The sequence below is a fragment of the Aulonocara sp. 'chitande type north' Nkhata Bay genome, linkage group LG16 (genome assembly GCF_057382095.1).
Source record: "Aulonocara sp. 'chitande type north' Nkhata Bay isolate Kocher_YH1m ecotype deep benthic linkage group LG16, A_spYH_male_GT1.1, whole genome shotgun sequence".
NCBI lineage: Eukaryota > Metazoa > Chordata > Actinopteri > Cichliformes > Cichlidae > Aulonocara > Aulonocara sp. 'chitande type north' Nkhata Bay.
This window is the reverse complement of record NC_141359.1, coordinates 40,547,653-40,571,187: the sequence shown is the minus strand read 5'-3', so window position 1 is coordinate 40,571,187 and position 23,535 is coordinate 40,547,653. Positions and strand designations below refer to the sequence as shown.

At 51.9% G+C, this 23,535-nt stretch overlaps 1 protein-coding gene across 1 annotated transcript; it reads right to left on the bottom strand.

The window, feature by feature from the left end:
* Positions 1 to 1,768: 1,768 nt before the first annotated feature.
* On the bottom strand, positions 1,769 to 23,530 carry LOC147312133 (interferon alpha/beta receptor 1b-like). Its single transcript, XM_086266702.1, has 8 exons — positions 23,324 to 23,530; positions 13,360 to 13,498; positions 12,643 to 12,833; positions 10,410 to 10,570; positions 9,420 to 9,564; positions 3,173 to 3,330; positions 2,846 to 3,018; positions 1,769 to 2,763 (listed from the first exon to the last, which is right to left on the bottom strand). The coding sequence occupies exons 1-8, from the start codon at positions 23,391 to 23,393 to the stop codon at positions 2,520 to 2,522; spliced, it is 1,281 nt and encodes a 426-aa protein (XP_086122828.1). The 5' UTR covers positions 23,394 to 23,530; the 3' UTR covers positions 1,769 to 2,519.
* Positions 23,531 to 23,535: the final 5 nt, after the last annotated feature.

Below are 23,535 nucleotides of genomic sequence, written 5' to 3'. Positions count from 1 at the left end.
CACATGTTTGGAACTGTTTTGGTTCTTGGCCCCGCTGCGACCCTTTGTTGGTCGTGCTCGGAGCGGTTTCATTTTCTGTCTGACTCGGGGAAGTGACGGGGAATACCAGCTGAGAGCAGGGAGAGGGAGCAGCTGTGAATCACGAGGCTCGACCGCCGCTCTCCGCTGGGCGCCACGGAGCGCACTCACAGCACAGTGACTGTCTCACCTGTCTGTGCACGGCAACATCACAGAACATCTCTCAGCTTATATGTAAGTACGACAGATTATTGAAACCTCAGTCTCTCTCCACCACCATCACAAGTACATAAAAGATGGCCCTCGCTCCCGTCTCATCTCCCATTAGCTTGTTTTATTTGGATGAAAGCTCAGAGCTGAGGAGGCATCAGCCAATGCTAGTGCTGGTCACGGGCACGCCTCTAATATTTGGTAAACGTTCCTCAGAAAGGCACGCCTCAGCGTCGTCAGCAGGCTTCTGGCATAATTCTGGTTCAATTCACCTCAGGCTGCACGGACTACTTTTTCAGGTCTGTCCCATGTACTCCATACATTCCTGACAGAACAAGAGCAGTTCAAACACATATCACATCAAACACAGAGAAAGACTCAGCTCAGACTTGTTGGACGGTCTGTTAACCAAACGTAGAGTCTGTGGGGACTGACACACTGCTGGAGCCTCTGCTGGACGTCAGAGGAACTGCAGGTTGCAGCTCCATGTTCGCCGAAAGTGTCGTCCAGTCTCCTTCAGGCAACCTTTGGCACTGACTCAGGGAGAATAGGAAACTCAGGCGCACAGCAGCATTTGCCAGTAACTGAGAGAAAATTAGCCCAGATTATTCCCAGATATGTCTGCTGTCTGAAATCATCACAGTCAACTTTCAGCCATTAAATCTGTAGAGCACGCCACCATTTCTGCAGATGTAGACCTCTCTGCATTGAATCATATCTGTTATTAACCTCTGTCTCTCTTCCACAGCATGTCTTTAGCCTGTCTTCCTTCTCTCAAACAATCACAGCAGATGGCCCCGCCCCTGCCTGGTCCTGCTGGAGGTTTCTTCCTGTTAAAAGGGAGTTTTTCTTTCCCACTGTCGCCAAAGTGCTCATAGGGGGTCATATGATTGTTGGATTTTTGTCTGTATGTATTATTGTACGATCTACTGTATGATATAAAGCACCTTGAGACGACTGTTGTTGCAATTTGGCGCTGTATAAAACTAATTGAACTCCCCAAGGTCATTGTTGGGAAAGCTACAAGATCAACCATCCTTTTTCCATGTGACAGTGTGAGCAAATAAACACAGAATTAGAAGTGGTTCATCTTGGAGGGATTTAGTAGCTGAACTTTACATGAATCATGTTTCCTGTTCTCAGGTCATTTCACCCGAGGAAAGTGCAGCTTTGGTCGAGCTTTCACGTACCTGTCCAACATTTCTGCCACGGGAACAGAACCGGCTGCAGTTTATCAGCGACACTCAAGCTTTTCTTCATGACGTGGAAAAAACCAAAGAAAAGCTCTGCAGCAGAGCAAACGCCTGTCACGTGAAAAATCACTCGTTTCATGTTTTTGCACTGTTGGGCAACAGTGTACCATAGAAACGCAGGGGCGTGAGTTTGAGTCCGCACAGAGGCTCTTTGCTGCTGTAAACATGGGAGTTTATGGGGACTGACTCACTGCTGCCTCTGCTGGACGTCACAGGAACTGCGTCATCAAACATGTGAAACGAGGGTTTGGAACGAGAAGATGTTGCGCACAGTAACATGAAGCGAGTTTGGTTTTTTCAGGAGTTTATTTAGTTTCTGATTGTAAACACAGCTGCACAACAAGCTTATATACAAAGGTTAACAGAGGTCAGCAGATGGGCGGGGCGATTCAGAGCAGGAAGTCAAACCACACGACTGATGCTTCTTTGATTACAATTACTGTTTGATTTGTCCTGCTGATACATGCCACAGATTCGGTTTCTACATCACCATGTGGGCGGAGCATAAGCTGCAGATGGAGGTGAGACAGACCCATAAAGAAAGCAAGAGTTACCAGAACAGAGATTCTATAAGAACCATAAATGGAAGAATAAAACGTGCTGTTACGGTAAAACGGAGATTAAATGAAAGCGACACAGAGGCCGCCGCCCGCAGAGATGTCATGCTTGTAGCCAGGTGCGCTCACGTAATGAACTGCTTCCTCTTTGATTAATGCTAGCACCTGCAAGCTACCTGTGAAAGTTAAAGTGATGCATGATGGCGCGCAGAGTCGAGCTGTGTGGCGAGGGTTAAGACGACAGTAGCGGCTGAAGGAGGAATGTTTCTGTCAGCACCAGCAGGACTTCCTGTCTGCCTGAACCAGGATCAGCAGCTGCAAACGGCGACGCTCCAGCACGACTCATTCCTTCTGCGTGAGGGGCGTGGCTCAGCAGTTCAGTCTTTTTCAGTGTTTGTGTTTAAAAAGAGACGCTCGTTTCACAGTGACTGGTGGAAAAAAGGCACGCCACACATTTCCCACGGACCCGTCTCCTCTTCGCTCAGACGCACACGTCCACGACGCCCTCGTCTGCGACCTCGGGCTGGCTCTTGAGGTGGGCTGTCATCTCCCGCAGGTTCACCCGCTCAGGGTCCAACAAACCCTTAAAGATGTCATCGCTCCCCATGTGGTTGTGGCGAACGGCGCTGAGATGCTTCAGGGCAGAGCTGCTTGAGGAGCCGCCGCCAGAGGAGTAGACGCCGGAGTCGCCGCTGCTGCTGCTGTCCTGCCGGCTGTGCCTGACACTGCAAACACAGAGACACGGTTTAGCTGGCGTTGCCGGATCTGCCATCATGAACGCTCTCTAATGAACACGCCAACACTGACCTGCTGTTCGGCTCCAGGCCCGAGGGGGGTGCTGCCAGCTCCTCGGCAGGAGGGATGTGGATTTCCAGGACGGTGGGCGGTGGACAGATGGTCACACCTTCACACAGCAGCTCAGACTCAGAGTCCGGGGTGAGGAGGCGAGGGATGTCGGAGCCCGGAGAGCTGCAGAGGTACTGCAGGAGGACAGAGGAGAGAAGAAGAGCTGCTGATGATGCACACATCACAGAGAAACGCCCCGATCACACCTCATCATAAGTGTTCCAGTTCATGGTTTAAATAAAACAGATCAATCAGGTGAACACCACCCGCTCATCAACTGCAAGCTACCTTCTTCAGGTGGGAGGGCATCTGGTCGGACGGGTTCAGAACATCCTTCATGGTCTTGCAGCACCTGAATAAACCGTAAATGGTTCCCAGCACGATCAGGAAGAAGAACAGCAGCGAGCCCAGGAAGTACAGGAAGATGTTCCACCAGGGGATCGAACCTGGAAACAAACCGACGCCGTTAGATGGAGGCGCTCCGCCTTCAGAGTCACAGCTGTCACCATGAAGATGGTGGCAGACCATGTGACCACCCTCTCAGACCCTCAGAGAACTTCACTTATCTCCTCTGCAGGCTATGATTGGACGAGTTTACATTCTGACACCTGATTGGTTCTCCTCTGATGTGTCCCTGCGTGGAGGCTGTGCTGGTATCGGTTTTAATTTCTACAATCAATTCGATTCAATTTTGACTCAGAAAGAAGCTGGTCTCTGAGAGAGAGAGGGCGAGAGAGAGAGGGCGAGAGAGAGAGCGGGCGGGCGAGAGAGAGAGAGAGGGCGAGAGAGAGAGAGAGGGCGAGAGAGAGAGGGCGAGAGAGAGAGGGCGAGAGAGAGAGAGCGAGAGAGAGAGAGAGGGCGAGAGAGAGAGAGAGAGAGAGAGAGGGCGGGCGAGAGAGAGAGAGAGGGCGGGCGAGCGAGAGAGGGCGAGCGAGAGAGGGCGAGAGAGAGAGGGCGGGCGAGAGAGAGCGAGAGAGAGAGGGCGAGAGAGAGAGAGCGAGAGAGAGAGAGAGGGCGAGAGAGAGAGAGAGGGCGAGAGAGAGGGCGAGAAAGAGAGAGGGCGGGCGAGAGAGAGAGGGCGGGCGAGAGAGAGAGAGAGGGCGGGCGAGAGAGAGAGAGAGAGAGGGCGAGAGAGAGAGAGAGAGGGCGAGAGAGAGAGAGAGAGAGGGCGAGAGAGAGAGGGCGGGCGAGAGAGGGCGGGCGAGAGAGAGAGGGCGAGAGAGAGAGAGAGGGCGGGCGAGAGAGAGAGGGCGGGCGAGAGAGAGAGAGGGCGGGCGAGAGAGAGAGAGAGAGAGACAGGGCGAGAGGGCGAGAGAGAGACAGGGCGAGAGAGAGAGAGGGCGAGAGAGCGAGGGCGAGAGAGCGAGGGCGAGAGAGAGGGCGAGAGAGCGAGGGCGAGAGAGAGGGCGAGAGAGAGAGTGGGCGAGAGAGAGGGAGGGCGAGAGAGGGCGAGAGAGAGAGGGCGAGAGAGAGAGAGGGCGGGCGAGAGGGCGAGAGAGAGGGCGAGAGAGAGAGGGCGAGAGAGAGAGAGGGCGGGCAAGAGAGAGAGGGCGAGAGAGAGAGAGAGAGAGAGGGCGGGCGAGAGAGAGAGAGAGAGGGCGGGCGAGAGAGAGAGAGAGGGCGAGAGAGAGAGAGAGGGCGGGCGAGAGAGAGAGAGAGAGAGGGCGAGAGAGAGAGAGAGAGAGAGAGAGGGCGGGCGAGAGAGAGAGAGAGGGCGGGCGAGCGAGAGAGGGCGAGAGAGAGAGGGCGGGCGAGAGAGAGCGAGAGAGAGAGGGCGAGAGAGAGAGCGAGAGAGGGCGAGAGAGAGAGAGAGAGAGGGCGAGAGAGAGAGAGAGGGCGAGAGAGAGGGCGAGAAAGAGAGAGGGCGGGCGAGAGAGAGAGGGCGGGCGAGAGAGAGAGAGAGAGAGGGCGAGAGAGAGAGAGAGAGAGGGCGAGAGAGAGAGGGCGGGCGAGAGAGGGCGGGCGAGAGAGGGCGGGCGAGAGAGGGCGGGCGAGAGAGAGAGAGAGGGCGGGCGAGAGAGGGCGGGCGAGAGAGGGCGGGCGAGAGAGGGCGGGCGAGAGAGAGAGAGAGGGCGGGCGAGAGAGAGAGGGCGAGAGAGAGAGAGAGGGCGGGCGAGAGAGAGAGGGCGGGCGAGAGAGAGAGAGGGCGGGCGAGAGAGAGAGAGGGCGGGCGAGAGAGAGAGAGAGAGAGACAGGGCGAGAGGGCGAGAGAGAGAGGGCGAGAGAGAGAGGGCGAGAGAGAGCGAGGGCGAGAGAGCGAGGGCGAGAGAGAGGGAGGGCGAGAGAGTGGGCGAGAGAGGGCGAGAGAGAGGGAGGGCGAGAGAGAGGGAGGGCGAGAGAGAGAGAGAGGGCGAGAGAGAGAGAGGGCGAGAGAGAGAGAGAGGGCCGGCGAGAGAGAGAGGGCGGGCGAGAGAGAGAGGGCGGGCGAGAGAGAGAGGGCGAGAGAGAGAGAGAGGGCGAGAGAGAGAGGGCGGGCGAGAGAGAGAGGGCGGGCGAGAGGGCGAGAGAGAGAGGGCGAGAGAGAGAGAGGGCGGGCAAGAGAGAGAGGGCGAGAGAGAGAGAGAGAGAGAGGGCGAGAGAGAGAGAGCGAGAGAGAGAGGGCGAGAGAGAGAGAGCGAGAGAGAGAGGGCGAGAGAGAGAGGGCGGGCGAGAGAGGGCGGGCGAGAAAGAGAGGGCGGGCGAGAGAGGGCGGGCGAGAGAGAGAGAGAGGGCGGGCGAGAGAGGGCGGGCGAGAGAGGGCGGGCGAGAGAGGGCGGGCGAGAGAGAGAGAGAGGGCGGGCGAGAGAGAGAGGGCGAGAGAGAGAGAGAGGGCGGGCGAGAGAGAGAGGGCGGGCGAGAGAGAGAGAGGGCGGGCGAGAGAGAGAGAGGGCGGGCGAGAGAGAGAGAGAGAGAGACAGGGCGAGAGGGCGAGAGAGAGAGGGCGAGAGAGAGAGGGCGAGAGAGAGCGAGGGCGAGAGAGCGAGGGCGAGAGAGAGGGAGGGCGAGAGAGTGGGCGAGAGAGGGCGAGAGAGAGGGAGGGCGAGAGAGAGGGAGGGCGAGAGAGAGAGAGAGGGCGAGAGAGAGAGAGGGCGAGAGAGAGAGAGAGGGCCGGCGAGAGAGAGAGGGCGGGCGAGAGAGAGAGGGCGGGCGAGAGAGAGAGGGCGAGAGAGAGAGAGAGGGCGAGAGAGAGAGGGCGGGCGAGAGAGAGAGGGCGGGCGAGAGGGCGAGAGAGAGAGGGCGAGAGAGAGAGAGGGCGGGCAAGAGAGAGAGGGCGAGAGAGAGAGAGAGAGAGAGGGCGAGAGAGAGAGAGCGAGAGAGAGAGGGCGAGAGAGAGAGAGCGAGAGAGAGAGGGCGAGAGAGAGAGAGAGGGCGAGAGAGAGGGCGAGAAAGAGAGAGGGCGGGCGAGAGAGAGAGGGCGAGAGAGAGAGAGAGAGAGGGCGAGAAAGAGAGAGGGCGGGCGAGAGAGAGAGGGCGAGAGAGAGAGAGAGAGAGGGCGAGAGAGAGAGGGCGGGCGAGAGAGGGCGGGCGAGAGAGAGAGGGCGAGAGAGGGCGGGCGAGAGAGAGAGGGCGAGAGAGAGAGAGAGGGCGGGCGAGAGAGAGAGGGCGGGCGAGAGAGAGAGAGGGCGGGCGAGAGAGAGAGAGAGAGAGACAGGGCGAGAGGGCGAGAGAGCGAGGGCGAGAGAGCGAGGGCGAGAGAGCGAGGGCGAGAGAGAGAGAGAGGGCGAGAGAGAGGGCGAGAAAGAGAGAGGGCGGGCGAGAGAGAGAGGGCGAGAGAGAGAGAGAGAGAGGGCGAGAGAGAGAGGGCGGGCGAGAGAGGGCGGGCGAGAGAGAGAGGGCGAGAGAGGGCGGGCGAGAGAGAGAGGGCGAGAGAGAGGGCGGGCGAGAGAGAGAGGGCGAGAGAGCGAGGGCGAGAGAGCGAGGGCGAGAGAGCGAGGGCGAGAGAGAGAGTGGGCGAGAGAGAGGGAGGGCGAGAGAGTGGGCGAGAGAGGGCGAGAGAGAGGGAGGGCGAGAGAGAGAGAGAGGGCGAGAGAGAGAGAGGGCGAGAGAGAGAGAGAGGGCGGGCGAGAGAGAGAGGGCGAGAGAGAGAGAGAGGGCGAGAGAGAGGGCGGGCGAGAGAGAGAGGGCGGGCGAGAGAGAGAGGGCGGGCGAGAGAGAGAGGGCGAGAGAGAGAGAGGGCGGGCAAGAGAGAGAGGGCGAGAGAGAGAGAGAGAGAGGGCGAGAGAGAGAGGGCGGGCGAGAGAGAGAGAGAGGGCGGGCGAGAGAGAGAGGGCGAGAGAGAGCGAGAGAGCGGGCGAGAGAGAGCGGGCGAGAGAGAGCGGGCGAGAGAGAGCGGGCGAGAGAGAGAGAGAGAGAGCGAGAGAGCGGGCGAGAGAGAGAGAGAGAGCGAGAGAGCGGGCGAGAGAGAGCGGGCGAGAGAGAGAGAGGGGGGGCGGGCGAGAGAGAGGGGGGGCGGGCGAGAGAGAGCGAGGGCGAGAGGGCGAGAGAGAGGGCGAGAGAGAGAGAGGGAGGGCGAGAGGGAGGGCGAGCGAGAGAGAGAGAGGGCGGGCGAGAGAGAGAGAGAGAGGGCGAGAGAGAGAGAGAGAGGGCGAGAGAGAGGGCGAGAGAGAGAGGGCGGGCGAGAGAGAGGGGGAGCGGGCGAGAGAGAGAGAGGGCGAGAGAGAGGGCGAGAGAGAGGGTGAGAGAGAGAGAGGGAGGGCGAGAGAGAGAGAGGGAGGGCGAGAGAGAGAGAGGGAGGGAGAGCGGGGGCGAGAGAGAGGGCGAGAGAGAGAGGGCGAGAGAGAGCGGGGGCGAGAGAGAGAGGGGGGCGCGAGAGAGAGAGAGGGGGGGCGAGAGAGAGAGGGCGAGGGAGAGAGAGAGGGCGAGAGAGAGAGAGAGGGCGAGAGAGAGAGGGCGGGCGAGAGAGAGAGGGCGGGCGAGAGAGAGAGGGCGAGAGAGAGAGAGAGGGCGAGAGAGAGAGAGAGAGAGGGAGAGAGAGAGAGCGAGAGAGAGAGGGCGAGAGAGAGAGAGCGGGCGAGAGAGAGGGCGAGAAAGAGAGAGGGCGGGCGAGAGAGAGAGGGCGAGAGAGAGAGAGAGAGAGGGCGAGAGAGAGAGAGAGAGGGCGAGAGAGAGAGAGGGCGGGCGAGAGAGGGCGGGCGAGAGAGGGCGGGCGAGAGAGGGCGGGCGAGAGAGGGCGGGCGAGAGAGGGCGGGCGAGAGAGAGAGGGCGAGAGAGGGCGGGCGAGAGAGAGAGGGCGAGAGAGGGCGGGCGAGAGAGAGAGGGCGAGAGAGAGAGAGAGGGCGGGCGAGAGAGAGAGGGCGGGCGAGAGAGAGAGGGCGAGAGAGAGAGAGGGCGAGAGAGCGAGGGCGAGAGAGAGAGTGGGCGAGAGAGAGGGAGGGCGAGAGAGTGGGCGAGAGAGGGCGAGAGAGAGGGAGGGCGAGAGAGAGAGAGAGGGCGAGAGAGAGAGAGGGCGAGAGAGAGAGAGAGGGCGGGCGAGAGAGAGAGGGCGGGCGAGAGAGAGAGGGCGAGAGAGAGAGAGAGGGCGAGAGAGAGAGAGAGGGCGAGAGAGAGAGGGCGGGCGAGAGAGAGAGGGCGGGCGAGAGAGGGCGAGAGAGAGAGAGGGCGGGCAAGAGAGAGAGGGCGAGAGAGAGAGAGAGGGCGGGCAAGAGAGAGAGGGCGAGAGAGAGAGAGAGAGAGGGCGAGAGAGAGAGGGCGGGCGAGAGAGAGAGGGCGGGCGAGAGAGAGAGGGCGGGCGAGAGAGAGAGAGAGGGCGGGCGAGAGAGAGAGGGCGAGAGAGAGCGAGAGAGAGGGCGGGCGAGAGAGAGAGGGCGAGAGAGGGCGAGAGAGAGCGAGAGAGAGCGAGAGAGAGCGGGCGAGAGAGAGCGGGCGAGAGAGAGCGGGCGAGAGAGAGCGGGCGAGAGAGAGAGAGAGAGAGCGAGAGAGCGGGCGAGAGAGAGCGGGCGAGAGAGAGCGGGCGAGAGAGAGCGGGCGAGAGAGAGCGGGCGAGAGAGAGCGGGCGAGAGAGAGAGAGGGGGGGCGGGCGAGAGAGAGAGGGCGAGAGAGAGGGGGGGCGGGCGAGAGAGAGCGAGGGCGAGAGGGCGAGAGAGAGGGCGAGAGAGAGAGAGGGAGGGCGAGCGAGAGAGAGAGAGGGCGGGCGAGAGAGAGAGAGAGAGGGCGAGAGAGAGAGAGAGAGGGCGAGAGAGAGGGCGAGAGAGAGGGGGAGCGGGCGAGAGAGAGGGGGAGCGGGCGAGAGAGAGCGAGGGCGAGAGGGCGAGAGAGAGAGAGGGCGAGAGAGAGGGCGAGAGAGAGGGCGAGAGAGAGAGAGGGAGGGCGAGAGAGAGAGAGGGAGGGCGAGAGCGGGGGCGAGAGAGAGGGCGAGAGAGAGAGGGCGAGAGAGAGCGGGGGCGAGAGAGAGAGGGGGGCGCGAGAGAGAGAGAGGGGGGGCGAGAGAGAGGGGGCGAGAGAGAGAGGGGGCGAGAGAGAGAGGGCGCGCGAGAGAGGGCGGGCGAGAGAGAGAGAGGCTGTGCTGTCACAGCTGCAGGAAGCAGAGCGCCAAGCTTAGTGAGAGTGACGGCGTTACCTTCGGTCTGCATGCAGTGCGGCACCGTGAAGTCGCTGGTCTTCGAGTAGAAGTCGTCGCGAGACTGCACCCTCACACAGTACCAGGTCCACGCCTTCAAGCCCGGCAGCGTCACCATGGTGGTGTTGATCCTCAGCCGCTTTGCCTGAGGGGGAGGGGCAAAGGTCAGAGGGGTAACGGCAGAGAGCATCACTCTGAGCGGACCGCCACGCACCAGCATCAACATGCAGTCAGACATCATCATCATCAGTCCTGTAATAGTCAGCCTGACTGCAGCCAATCAGGACAGACTGCAAACAGGACTGTGTGCGTGTCTGTGTGTGATTGTGTGTCTGTGTGTGATTGTGTGTCTGTGTGTGATTGTGTGTCTCATCCTAACTTAAACTCCACCACGAGTGTAAACGTGACGTCTGTGTGGTTTCCTGTGCGTTTGGGGGTTTGGTGCTGAACACGTTTGTGCTCCCACCGTCACCGACATGATCACTGAGGCTGCACCTCTGCAGCTGGACCACGTCTTCATCATCACCTTTATCACACACACAGGCCTGAGACGCTCACGTGTCCCGTCTACTCACTCGACCACCTTTGTACAGTCTGAGTCAGTCAGCTGACCCGAGGGGGCGGGTCCTTCTGCAGATGTGGTGGGCTCTGATAGGTTCCCGTGTTTCTGTGTGAGGCTCTGAGCTGTCCGATTCCTCCGTGCATGTCGTGTTTGTGTGGCGTTAACCCTCATCATCGACTCGCTCGTCACGCGCTCGGCTTATTTTGGGACGTGCTGCAGTGACCTGTTTCTTCCTCATCAAACCAGTTTTCAGCTCGCTGCTCAACTGCAGCCAGCTGGCAGGAAGTACGGCAGGAAGTACGGCGAGATTCACACAGGAAATACATCTGTTCTCCACCGAAACGTCTTGGGGAGGCGAGAACAAACACACACACACACACACACACACGAGGAGAAAAGGTAATACTGAAGTGGGAGGGGCTTCCTACCTGCCCATCAGCCTGGCGCTCCCAGTACTGGACGTGGTAGTACAGGTTGGGGACGTGCTCCCTCATGGAGGTGTTGTTGCTGGTCAGCGGGTCGGTGACGACCACGTCCAGGTCGCTTCCAGCAGGAGCGAGGGTCACGTTGCTGGGAGGCCCCAGAGCCGCTAGACGGGACAGAGAGGAGATCACATTTATTCACCTGATGAGCAGGTGTTTCACCTGCTCTGACACCTGTGAGGCGGTCCTTAAACACCATGTGACCGTCTACTGAAGGAGCTCAAGCAGACTGCTGTCTCACTGCACAGGGCCTGAAACCTCTGCAGCTGGACTTTAGCTCAGGCCGCCAACGCTGAAATAACAAGCACAGAGGACGTGACAGCTGTCCTGGTTTCTCCCCGTCGGCTGCTTCCTTCCTCTTTCTTTCTGCTTGTCTGACGCCAGCAGCAGATTTAAGCAACACCTGACTGCAATCTTACAAAAACAACTGAAATCGTCTACAGAGATGAAGACACGAGGAAAAGAACAGAAAATATTAATAGTAACATTCAAAGGCTGAACAGAGAAGAACAAGAGCAGGAACATTTTCTACTATCACACACTCAGCAGGCGTTACATAAACCTCTCCTCCTCCTCCTGACCCGTCATCTTCATCAGCACAGGTACAAACCAGCAGGTGAGTCTGGAGACGCCCACACCGACCTGAGACCTGCGCCTCGCTCTGATCAGTGATATCAGGCTGCACTGAATAATAACTCACAGCGTGCTTCGATGTTATCACCGCACCAAACAACAAATAAACCGCTGCAGTGCAGACGTGTGTGAAAGCGGCGTGCCCACGCAGCCTGCAGTCTGATGTCATAGTTTAAGATAGAGTCTGTCGACAAAGAGGCGGAGCCTCTTCCACAGGTAGAAACAAAATGTGTTTGTAGCAGCGCCCGTTCCAGCTCTGCATCGCCCGGCGTTAACTTACAGCCACAGGCGTCAGAACAGACTCATCCTTACATGGCAGGGCTGCGTCTAAAGGGGGGCACGGGGTGGACTACCATACTTATTTTAAGGCTTTGCCATTTTATGCAGACAGCCTGGATTCAAACCCAGGACCTTGTTACTGTGAGGCGACAGACCACAATCGATGAAATACTCGATTACTCAAATCAATGCGACGCGTTCGCGGTGTCGGTCGTCTACATGCAGAGAGCTCCGCTGCTCGGGCTGCATATTTGCATGTTGGTATATGTGAGGCAGCACACAGTGCAGGCTCAGCTAGGCAAATACAGCCAAGCCCATAATTATAACACACTGTCACGAGGCCACATCTCACGCTTTCCAAAGTTCCAGTGGCTGCAGTTTCCACGGATGCATCTCAAGGAGGACGCCACCTCTCCAGAGGAGGCGCACAAATACCCGCTTGGCCTTTGCAAATGCTCATCTGGACAAAGAAGAGGACGTCTGGTCTTCTGTGTTTTGGTCGGAGGAAGAAAAAATTTAGTTGTTTAGTAACGATGACGTTTCTTTAATTGATCCCAAAGAACACCATCCCCACTGTCGAACATGAACGCCACCATGAACGAAGATTCTCAACAACAACATCAGGCAGTCTGCAGAGAGACTTGGCCTCAGGCACCAGTGGACATTTCACAGCAAAACCAACAGTTAGCAGACAAAACCATTAACACTGTGCAGCAGCCCGGCCAGAGTCCTGACTCCAACCCAACTGAGACTCTGTGGATGAGCTGAGAAACCTCTTGGACATCGACTTAGAGAGACTCCCGCGTCACTTAGGGTAAAAACAAAACAAAATAAAAAAACTCGCTGGTTGAATAAAAGTTGGGTCAGAACTGTGGGCTTGAGGGCATCTACACTAATGGTTCAGACAACAGGTGAGCTCAGGTCCCAGGATGTGTAGTGAACACCTGCACAGACTTTCTGTGACTGCTTGGCTGATTCTGGTTCATTTACTGCAGCGATGAGAGCCTCACACATGGACGCACGATTCACAGTCACATATTTGAAGCTGGAGATCTTTATCCCTGCTGAGCGCAGCTCTCGGCTGTTGCACCGATACTGTGCGAAGGCTGTTCACCTCTGAGTCATAACACCTTGTTTTTCATGGTTTGTGGTGAGCTCACACGCTCACACGCTGCTGCAGCATGTGCACATGCTGCAGCAGCGTGTGAGCGTGTGAGCTGCAGCATGTGCACATCGCAGTTCCTGGAAAGCCAAGCACTCGTCTTACCCTCCTTATCGGGGCAGAACTCCGTCTGCGCCCACTCCGAGTGCTGCCCGTCCACGGTGGCTCGCACCTGGAGCACGAAGATGCCCAGGTAGTGCAGGTTGAACCGTGTGAGGTCACATGACCGGTGTGACGTCTGGTTGCACGCCGTGATCCAGTTTGTCTTCTTCTTCTTAAACTTCAGCTGGTACCTCCTGAGGATACGAGAACATGAAAACACATTAGTGGAGGGAGAGCTTTCATTGAATCAAATCTAATTACAACAGCAACACACCAGCCGTGTTTCAGTAAACGTGTCTGTTTCATAGGTCGGGGCTGGGAGGTTAACGCCTGTGGAAGCAGGATGATGGGGACGAGGGAGGAAAACTGCGAAGAGGAAGGCTGCTCCACGGCTCTCTGAGGCATGGAGCACACTCTGACTTACACTTAAACTTGTATTAAAATACCAGCGAGGAGTTAAAAGGTCTTTATGTGATCACATGATGGCAGGCCAGGTGGTTAATAAACGTCTCAAATGAATTCCAGTGAAACCAGAGAGGAGAAACACGAGCCGGGCTCAGGCTCTGCTTCAAGTATGAGGAAGAGATGGCTGAGCCTGAGCCCGTTTCCAGTAAGCCTCTCTGACAGCTTCCTGTCGCTGGTTTGGTGAGGTGGACCACGCCCCCTGTGTCCACCGTCTGACAGGTAAATAAGCCCCGCCCTCGTGATTCTCAGACTTACGGCACATATTGCGTGGTGAAGGTGACGGCGTGGGTCCCTGCAGCGCCCGGCGGCCAGTCCCAGCTCAGCGTGTAGTTGGTGTTCAAGGTCTTCGTGATGACGTTCTGAGGAGGCGGCACCTCGGATCCATCGGCTCCACCTGCAGGACAGAAACAGAGGATTGGCTGGAGTGGGGTTAACAGTTTGCATACTATGCGTTCTATATCGCTCTCTCTCTGAGAAAGTCAACATGTGTGTGCGAAGAGAAAAACAGAAATCTTTCCAGCTCAGTGTCGTCAGCGCGACCTCACAGGAAGTAGTCCCGAGACATCGGCCTTTCAGGCAGCAGCAAACAGGTCGTCAGAGGACGCCGACATGAGGTTTAACATTGCCTACGATATTCCCAAAGAAGATGTTCCGTTCAAAGTTCAAATGGCTTGAAAATAAACCCCACCTCCAGTAATGATGTCACGTGCACCCAGGTTACAGGTGTCATCGCAGACACATGGGGAAAAGGACAAGTTACAGAAGTAAACGTTAGTCTATAGCCCTGCTGTGTGTGTGTGTGTGTGTGTGTGTGTGTGTGTCTGAGGGTTTGTAACACGTGCACACGCAGCAGATCAGCTGCCGCCATCTTGCCTCTAGTCTCGGTCTTCAGGTGTCCACAGGTGGTCATTGTGACCTCAGTCTGGGACATGAACCCCGTGTTTGATTCCCTCCCCAATTATCCATCCCTAGGTCCTAGAACTAAGTGAGGCTTTTATTTTGAAAAATAGCCATCAATTTGTCACATGACCCTTATGTTGTTCCTTCGTCCTCAGCTGCTGGCCCCGCAGCTGTAAATCAGGTCCACGTGGCTGTGATCAGAATAGAGCTGTGCGATATGACCAAAATCTCACATCCCGATATCAGAATTCTATCGTCCTGACAACGATATAAATCACAAAAATGTAACAATTTCTGTAAATTCTGTGAATCTCGGGCAGCTCGACTTGCGTGAAGTGTTTCCAGCTGCGCGTCCTTTACCCGGAGTCGAGTGTTTTAACGATGCATGAAACGATACATTTTTTTCTTTGTGAGTATTTATCACACGGCGTGCTGCGGGGAAAAGCCTGTTCTGATGTTTGAGTCTAAGGTTGATTTTTTTAGCACCTGGCGGCTTTTTTTTTTTATTTTTATTTTTTATTTTTATAACTTTTTATTTTATTTATTTGAAGAACTCACCTGTCCATTACGCATACAGTTTCTTCAGAATAACAGAATACAAAGAGAGTCACAAACTCAAGACAGTGAAATTAGAAAGAAAAAGAAACAAACAAATATATATGTATAAAAATATAGATACATATAGAATAATAATTAGAAAAATAAGATAAAAACAAAAGAAAAAAAAGGAAACATGCCTGTGGTGTCAAACATTTCCATCGTTCATTTCACTTTTTTTTTTTTTTCTTCTTCTTGTATGCTCATCTTCATTCAGTTCAGTCTTTTTTCCCCTTCCGTTGTACGTCAACCATTTTCCCCAGTCCTTCAAAAAGCGTTCTTCCTTTACTTTCAGTTTATATGTAAGGTTCTCCATCTCCATAATGTCCTCCACAATTGCTACCCACTGCTGCTTTCCTGGTGTTTCTGTCTTAAGCCAGTTTTTGGTGATGGCCTTCTTTGCTGCCAAAAGGAGAATCTTAGCCAGGTAACGATCCTTTACATCTACAGTACCTTCCAAGTACCCTAGATACAAAACAAGGCAGGTTCTAGGAATAATATAACCTAATATATCACAGAGAGCTGAGTGAATTTTAACCCAGAAAGTGTGAATTTTTCTGCATTTCCAGAAAATGTGTGTATGGTCTGGTTCATCCCATCCACGCAGCCTCCAGCATTGTTGTTGTGTATTGGTTTGTTTATTTTTAATCTGAGGTGTAATAAAATAGCGAATTTGATTTTTCCAGATGAATTCTCTCCACCTCAATGAGTGAGTTGTATTCTTATGTTCTTTCCATGTTTCATACCACACCCCCTCAGTGATTTCTTCACTCAGCTCTCTTTCCCATTTTACTTTAACATATACAGTTGAGTCCTGTCTTGATTCCATCAAACATTTGTAGACACTGTTTTTGGAATAACACTTTTATATGCCAGTATAATTATTTTTATAATAGGATGGATTTTGTCTTCCTCTATTTTTATGTTTTTATTAAAGTAATCTCTCACCTGTAAGTATCTGAAAAAATCCTTGTTTTTTAAGTTGTATTCCCGTTTTAATTCTTCAAAACTTTTAATTTCTCCTTTTTTGATTAATAAACAAATTGCTGTGATTCCCTTTTCATTCCAATTTTTAAAACCAAGATCCAATTTTCCTGGTCTAAATTCTTCATCGAAGGCTATCCATTTTAGCAAACCAAGCTCTTTGCCAATCCTGAACTCCCTTACTGTATCATACCATACATTTAATGTAAAGGATATTATCGGGTTCCTATCTTGGTCTTTAGTTACGTATTCAGGGGTCTTCTTCATACCCATGTTTGTTTGGATTGGGACATTGAGTGTGGAGAGCTCCACATCCTTCCAGCGAGCCCCGTCATCATCACTACACCAATATGTTATCTGGCGTATCTGTGCAGCACGAAAATATTCTTTTAAATTAGGAAGCGACATTCCTCCTTTCTCCTTAGTAAGCTGTAAAGTAGTGTATCGTACCCTTGGCCGCTTGCCTTCCCAGACAAATCTAGATATATACTTATCCCATTCTGAGAATATGCTTATCGGAAAAAAGAGGAATAAATATAGCAATCGTGGTAAGCTATTTATCTTTATCACATTTATCCTGTCACTAAATCCTAACGGATATGTATTCCATCTTTCCATATCCTGCCTTATCCTGTAATTTATATGTCCACAGTTACTTTGATATAGTTTGTCATAGTCTTTGGTTATATTTATACCTAAATATTTAAGGGTTTTTGCCTCCCACTTTATTTCCCATTCCTTAAGATTTTGAGTTGGTGTACAATTAAACAGAACTTGAGTTTTAAGTATATTTACTTTGTAGCCAGAAAGCGTACCAAATTTTCCTAACATTTCTGTAAGCTGCATAAAAGAGTTTGTGGGGTTTTTGAGGGCTATCAACACGTCATCAGCAAACAGACTAATTACATGCTCTTGTCTATTGATTTCTATTCCTGTTATTAGGGCGTCTTGTCTAATCATTTGTGCCAATGGCTCAATATACAAGGCAAATAAGGTTGGACTTAAACAGCAACCCTGTCTAGTTCCTCTCTCTACTTGGAATGTCTTTGTCAATGAGCCGTTAACTTTTAGTCTTGCAGTCGGTTTGTCATAGAGAGATTTAATACATTGGATTGATTTCGTAGTGAACCCGAACTTTGCCATGGTTAGGTACAGGAAGTCCCAGCTGACTCGATCGAAGGCTTTTTCTGCGTCTAAACTTATCAATGCAGCCGGTATCTTGTCTTTATGTATTTGGTGTATGATGTGTAGGGTCCTTCTAATATTGTCTTGTGCCTGTCTATTTTTGACAAAACCTGCTTGGTCCTCATCTATCAGGTCTGGTATAAACGACTGGAGCCTATTTGATAGGATTGTAGTATAGATTTTATAATCAACATTCAACACCGATATAGGCCTGTAATTTTGGCAGTATTCTCTTTGTTTTTGTGGTTTTGGCAGCACCGTGATAATTGCCTCCCTCCAAGAGGGGGGAATCACATGTTTAGTGTGAGTCCAATTAAGAGTCTGGTGGAGTAAGGGTATCAATTCTTTTCCACATTTCTTGTACCATTCGGCAGGAAACCCATCACTGCCTGGTGCCTTGTTTGTACGTAATTTTCCAATCGCTTTCTGAATCTCCTCTATCGTTATTGGCGGCTCTTTTTTACTTCTCATCGTAAATAATCTGCTCTTTCACGTGATTCAGTTTATTTTGAAAAGTCTCAACAGGATCTTGAGCTTTATTGTGAAAGGTTTATGTGGAACATAAACAAGCGGACACGCGATGCTGTTACCGTCGTTGTTGCTAACGACAACGCATAAAAACAGGCGCTTGTCCGTCCGTAGTGTGGTGATATTAAATATAAGAGAAAGAGAACTTTAATAAATGAATATAGCCACTACAGTGACATCAGAACCATGAACACATATTGCTGTAAACAGTTTATTTCCGACACCACGAAACAAACGATAGCGTGAAATGAAACGACGTTTTTATATCGTCATCCATATAAGATAAGATAAAACTTTATTAATCCCTCGGGTGGGTTGCTCTGGGAAATTCGGTTTCCAAAAGCACAGCACCGACAGAAGTTACAGTTACAGAATATTACACACACACACACGCACTCTCACACACACACACACACACACACACACACACACATAAATAAAATATACGAAGGGGATAAATAGAATAAATAGGAATAAAAATAAAAATACAAGTGAAATTGCACATTTCAAGTATTGAGGTCTATTGCACCATTGACTATTTACAAAAGTATTGCACAGTGAGGTGAAGAGGCACTACAGCTTAGTTGTCCCCCCTCCTTTGTCCTCCTGTTTCCCCTCCCTCTCCCCTCCAGAGAGGAGTTAAACAGTCTGATGGCGTGTGGGACAAAGGAGTTTTTAAGTCTGTTAGTTCTTGTCTTGGGGAGAAGCAACCTGTCACTGAACAGACTCTTCTGGTTGTTTATGGCCGTGTGCAGAGGATGCCCAGCATTGTTCATAATGTCCATCAGTTTCTTTAATGTCCTTTTCTCTGCCACTGTCACCAGAGTGTCCAGCTTCATGCCGACCACAGAGCCAGCCCTCCTGATCAGTTTCTCCAGCCTGCATGAGTCCTTCTTTGCTGCGCTGCTCCCCCAGCACACCACAGCATAGAAAAGTACTCCAGCAACCAATATATATGGTTATATCAAACAGCCCTAGATCAGAATAACAATAATCGTATCAGCCACGAAAACGAGCGTCTGCACATCGAGTAAAAACACCAGCACAGCGTCTGCCGAGGAACAGGAAGTGCTGCGACTAACCTGACCGCACTGGGAGTGAGAGTGATTATTTACCCAGCAGCCCCAGGGACAAAAATAAAGCACAGGTGTTTCCGAGCAGAATAAAAATATGAGCGAGAAAGCATTCGTGAGAGTGAAGGAGGAACTGTGGATAAAGACCGAGCTTCCCCCACACCTGGATCCAGATGTGCTGGCCACAGCAACAAAACAATAATCCCCCAGAATCACAGCCACTCTGAGATTATTCAGCGGTGAGGAGTATCTGCCTGACGACGCTCCGAGCAGACAAAGAGCCTCAAAGTTTACCCACAATGCACTTTGAGAAGGTACCAGCGCTGGGTTGTGCGCCTCTCTGAACACAGCGGCCCAGCCTGAGCGCTCCTGGGAAGTAGAGCTGGGCGATATGAGATTTTTTCATATCACGATATGTTTTTTTCATTTCAGGCGATAACGATATCTATCACGATATAAGCCAAATAACTATATTTGTAAGATTTAAATGTGCCGTTGCTCACAAGTAAAATGTGAAATAATCAGCAGCTTGTTTTTATTTAAATATTTATTTCCCATAATAAGTTCAACAGGGTAGATGTACTTAAGGAACATGAGACTTTTTCAGATAAATAAAGGCAAATATTGCAAACTACACAAAAGGCAGCCGCTAAAGCGTTTAAGTTTCAAAATAGAACAAACGAAACAAACTAAATTGTCAATTCCACTTAGAAACAAAATATTAATTCTAAAAATAAATCTTAGTTTGTTTTACAGAAGAACAGACAAAACTGACTAACTTTTGTCAATATCAAATAAACTGAGAACTAAAAGGAAATTCTCAATCTCTCCTTGTTGTATAGCTGAGCTTTTCAAACAGTTGTAACAGTTACTTTATTCTGACAAAAGCCGAATGACGAATCAGCGCTTCCAGTCAGAGACTGAGGCTACGTCCACACGTACACGGGTATTTTTGAAAACACAGATTTTCCGTTTTCGTTTTAAAAATAATCCCGTCCACACATAAAGGCAGAAATGAAGGAAAACGCTGCTATGAACATGCCAAAGCAGCAGGTGGCGCTAGATTCCTAACCGTGCAGAAATGCTGGCCAATCAGAAGTCTAGAAGCCTCGGTGGGAAAAAGTAAACAAAGCTGGGGCATAGAAGCAGAACCGAGTCGTATGTGTGGAGGGACAGTAACTGTGTGTATATGTAAGCATTTAAACACTGCAGAGAGTAGAATTAACAGTATTGTAGAAATTCATTTCACCGAAACAATAACGTGGCGCACAGTGTGACGCATGCACCAGTTTATTGTATTTCCAGACTTGCTTTCGGCACATTTACAGTGCACGCTACTCTGTTTTTTGTCAGACTTGAAATAGCCGAAATACCTTCACACTACGGAACTTCTATGGCTCTTCCGTTCGACAATCTCTCCGGCATTGGAACCATCATCTGTTTTCTCTTCGGTCACGCTCGGTTGATTTTTCTAGTCGGCACACTCATTTCCTCCATTACCCGCTGGCTGCTTCCCAAACAAACACACATGCGGCTTGGCACTTGTGCTGTACGTAACAAGTCACGCGACGTGACGCTGCGGCTGTGATTGGTTCGGCTCTGCGCTACTTAATTTGGATTGGCTGACCTTTTTTTTTTTTTTTTTCTTTTTCTTTTTTAAGAGGACAAGAGCGGCGAGGTCTATCGCGATAGCTTAATTTCTCTATCGAGTAAAAGTTATATCGCGATACATATCGTTATCGTTCTATCGCCCAGCTCTACTGGGAAGTCACCAACATTCAGGAACGGCATTTATTTCATGTTTCAACGCGCTGCCGCTGTGAAATCACTGACTGTGTGGGACAGAACTGACTGATTTGATTTTCTCACCACTTTTACTCTTTTATACACAGCAGAGCTATTTGTACGCAGCAGAAGGAATCTAAAGGAAGCATCACACAGCTGCTCACAGCTGCTTTAACAAACACAGGCCGAGTCTTCAGACCGGGACTCCTGCAGTGGCTTTAAAGCTGACTCGATGTTTCCTCAGAGCTGACGTTTTTCAGCCCTGCAGGTGGAGATCTGCTGAACTTTTGAAGGACCAGAAACACGGGAAAATTCATTGCAAGCATCAAACGTACTCGAAGCGAGTGTAGCGTGGACATGTTGATGGTGTATATGAGTTAAATGCAGTGCAGTGACAGCGAGCTGAGTGGGGGGGTCTGTGTGCCAAACGTGTTACTGATGCGAATCCAAAGCAGAACAACTTCAAGGTGAAACTGTTGCTCAACAAAGGGTGTCGGCTCACCGCCCTGAGTAACGACGTGCCAGCCTTCACCACCGCAAGCACACAACTACAGGAAACGGTGTCTGTGCGATCTGTGCCTGAGGAGGGGAGGGGAAGTGTCCTTCAGCCTGCAGAGACACGCCACTGACACAGGCGTGGCCTCAGACTCACAGTGAAACTCAAGTCATGAATCAGAGAGAAACACACCGAGGCAAAGTGAAATGAAAGTGAATCCACACAACAATCAGCAGCTCACACAGCACCAGAGTCTGCACACAAATACTAGAGACACACTGACGGGGAGAGCTGTGCGTTACAGCAGCAGCCACCTGAAACAGATCAGTACTAAACCCATGTGACCACTGGGAACCTGTCATGACAGTCATGAGTCCTGCAGGTTCATCCAGGCTGACCGACTCTAAATGACTCCCTGTAAAACTATTATGGCCACCGTTAAACCATAAAGCACCACCAAGCCTCACACTGGCCGACTGTCAACCAGTTATCGACCAGTTATCGACCAGTCACCCTACACTGCACGAGCCGACCCTCACACACCAGTAGAAGCTGTGATCACTAAAGGGAAACACACCAAATGAAGACTTTGTTGACATGATGTACTCACACATTTTGATACGACACACACACACACACACACACACACACACACACACACACACACACAGGACAAAGGCTGAGGTGTGCACACTAAACTATGCCTCACACTGAGAGTGGGAGAACCTGTGGGGCTGGATGACGCCGGCATAAAAACAGAATTGTTTGAAGCTCGGATCCATTTTACTGATTCAGGTCAATTTATTGACCCCAATAAAAGGTGTGTGTCGCTCGCACACAGCAGTCACACAACAGATACATGACAACAAACAGAAAACAGACAAGACAGAAGAAGCTCTGTCAGAGTGGCGTGCTCTCACAGCGTCTGTGTGCTCTGCGCTCACAGCGAGATCAGGGCGGTTAATAAAGTTTTTTCCTTCTTTATCGCCTGATTTCTCAGAGTGGACACACATCGGACTCCTGTGGTTCTAGTTTCTGTCACATAAAGGGTGAAGGAAGAATAACTGCTGTGAAGAGGACTTTCCACTCGATCATTTCCCTCCTTTCTGACAGCTTCAGGTCAAACAAGCTCAGACGCCTGGCAGCTGAACGAGGACCTGCTGAACTCTGATTAAAATGGATTCAGTGTGAGCTGACGATCCACAGGGTTCCAGCTCCAGAGGTGTGAGCGGTGTGGAACAACTGCTTCATCTGAAGTTCCTGTTTGTGGCATGATGGTGGGCGTCCAGCAGATCATGGGGTTTGTCCACCATCGACACACCTGCGAAAGGTGAGCGCAATAACGCAGAGGAGCGGCAGCCCTCCTGACCGTCACCGTTTACACCAGAGCACGCTGACCCCGCTGCCTGTTTCAGAGCCGCTCTGATGCTTCAAACGTAGGAACAGGAACAGCCTTCGGTTTTTGCAAACACAGAGCTTTTTCCTCCATGTTTGGTTTCACAGTCATGCAGGTTTATTTTCATTCTGTGGGTGCTGTTCGACAATCTTTATCCTGAGTGTGAACACAGCCTCAGTCTTTCACAGAAAAGCAGAAGAGAGCGGCGAGAGAGGAAGTGGAACAAGACGTTTTTATGCTGTTTGTCAAATCGTTTTGTCCCTGAGTAAATCTCTGACCTCTTCCCATTTATGTTTACCAGGAACAGATGATTTCTGCAGAAACTTTAACACCACGAGTTCATTCTCCTGTCAGCTATTTACATCATCCAGCAGCTATGAGGAACAGACAATCAGGAACTGCAGTGAGCTCAGATCAGTTTCCCGAAAACACAGACGCCATCAAAGCTCACGGACACGGCCGCGGGCAACAAACTGAAAACACCGCGCACACAAAGTACAACTTTAATGCAATACTTGGAGTATATTTACTGTAATACTGTATTTAGGAGCACAACTCTGAATAAAAACTCTTATTTTATCTCCGTTATCTCCCGTTTAAAGAATCCTGAAAGACAAAGTGAAAGGTGAGTCAGTCCAGCAGCCCGAGGCGCATCTTCGTGTCTCTGTGCACAATCATAACATGAGACGAAGCGCACATCCCAAACCTGCTCTGGGAAATATTATCATACATTTCGTCCGGTAAATACACTGTAAAAACCCCCCGTGGGACGCCTGTACAGAGGGAATCCCCCCCACTGTGAAACATGATCGACTTCATGTCCCGAACACCCAGGCTTCTCTGATCATGTGTCACCGCACAGAAATATTATAATTACAGCTTTCACTCCAATAACAGCCACCGCTGATTTATGACACACACACACACACACACACACACACACACACACACTCATTTTATCCACTTTAACACACTCTGTCTGCTTCGTAGAGCCTTCAGCCCCACCAACCTGGCATTCCTGTCTGTGACACCGAGCCAGTCCGTGCCAGTTTAACCCGTTTGCTTCCCGTTTGTGCGCACGCACACGCACACACACAAACAGCTGCGGACTAAAACGATCATTTAATCTCAAATATAAACCCCACCGCGGGCAGGTGAGAGACCCGCGCGGCACACAGGTGAGCCTCGCTCTGTAGTTTCGGAGAAAATTAAGTAAATAAGCAGCACGGACCGAGGCTAGCATGCTATGCTAACGCAGCCAGTTGTGGGACTTACCACAGAAGAAGAAGAGGAGGAGGAGGAGGCCGTGAAGAAGAGCGAGGCCGTGGCGGGGGGCGGCGGACATCGCGCCGCTGACAGGACCCACGGACCGAGAAACTTCCACACTGACAGACTCACCGACTCACGGATCGGACTGACTCGGCACGTATCTCTCTCTCTGTAATTCACAGAGTTCTGTTCCGGCGTGGTTTTCAAAATAAAAGAAT

Excerpts from the sequence above, each read along its gene's own strand:
- LOC147312133 (XM_086266702.1), bottom strand. The coding sequence starts at position 23,393 with ATGTCCGCCGCCCCCCGCCACGGCCTCGCTCTTCTTCACGGCCTCCTC. Across the intron at positions 3,331-9,419 it reads GCACTGCATGCAGACCGAAG|GTTCGATCCCCTGGTGGAAC; the intron begins GTAACGCCGTCA and ends GTTTGTTTCCAG. Across the intron at positions 3,019-3,172 it reads TGCCCTCCCACCTGAAGAAG|TACCTCTGCAGCTCTCCGGG; the intron begins GTAGCTTGCAGT and ends GTCCTCCTGCAG.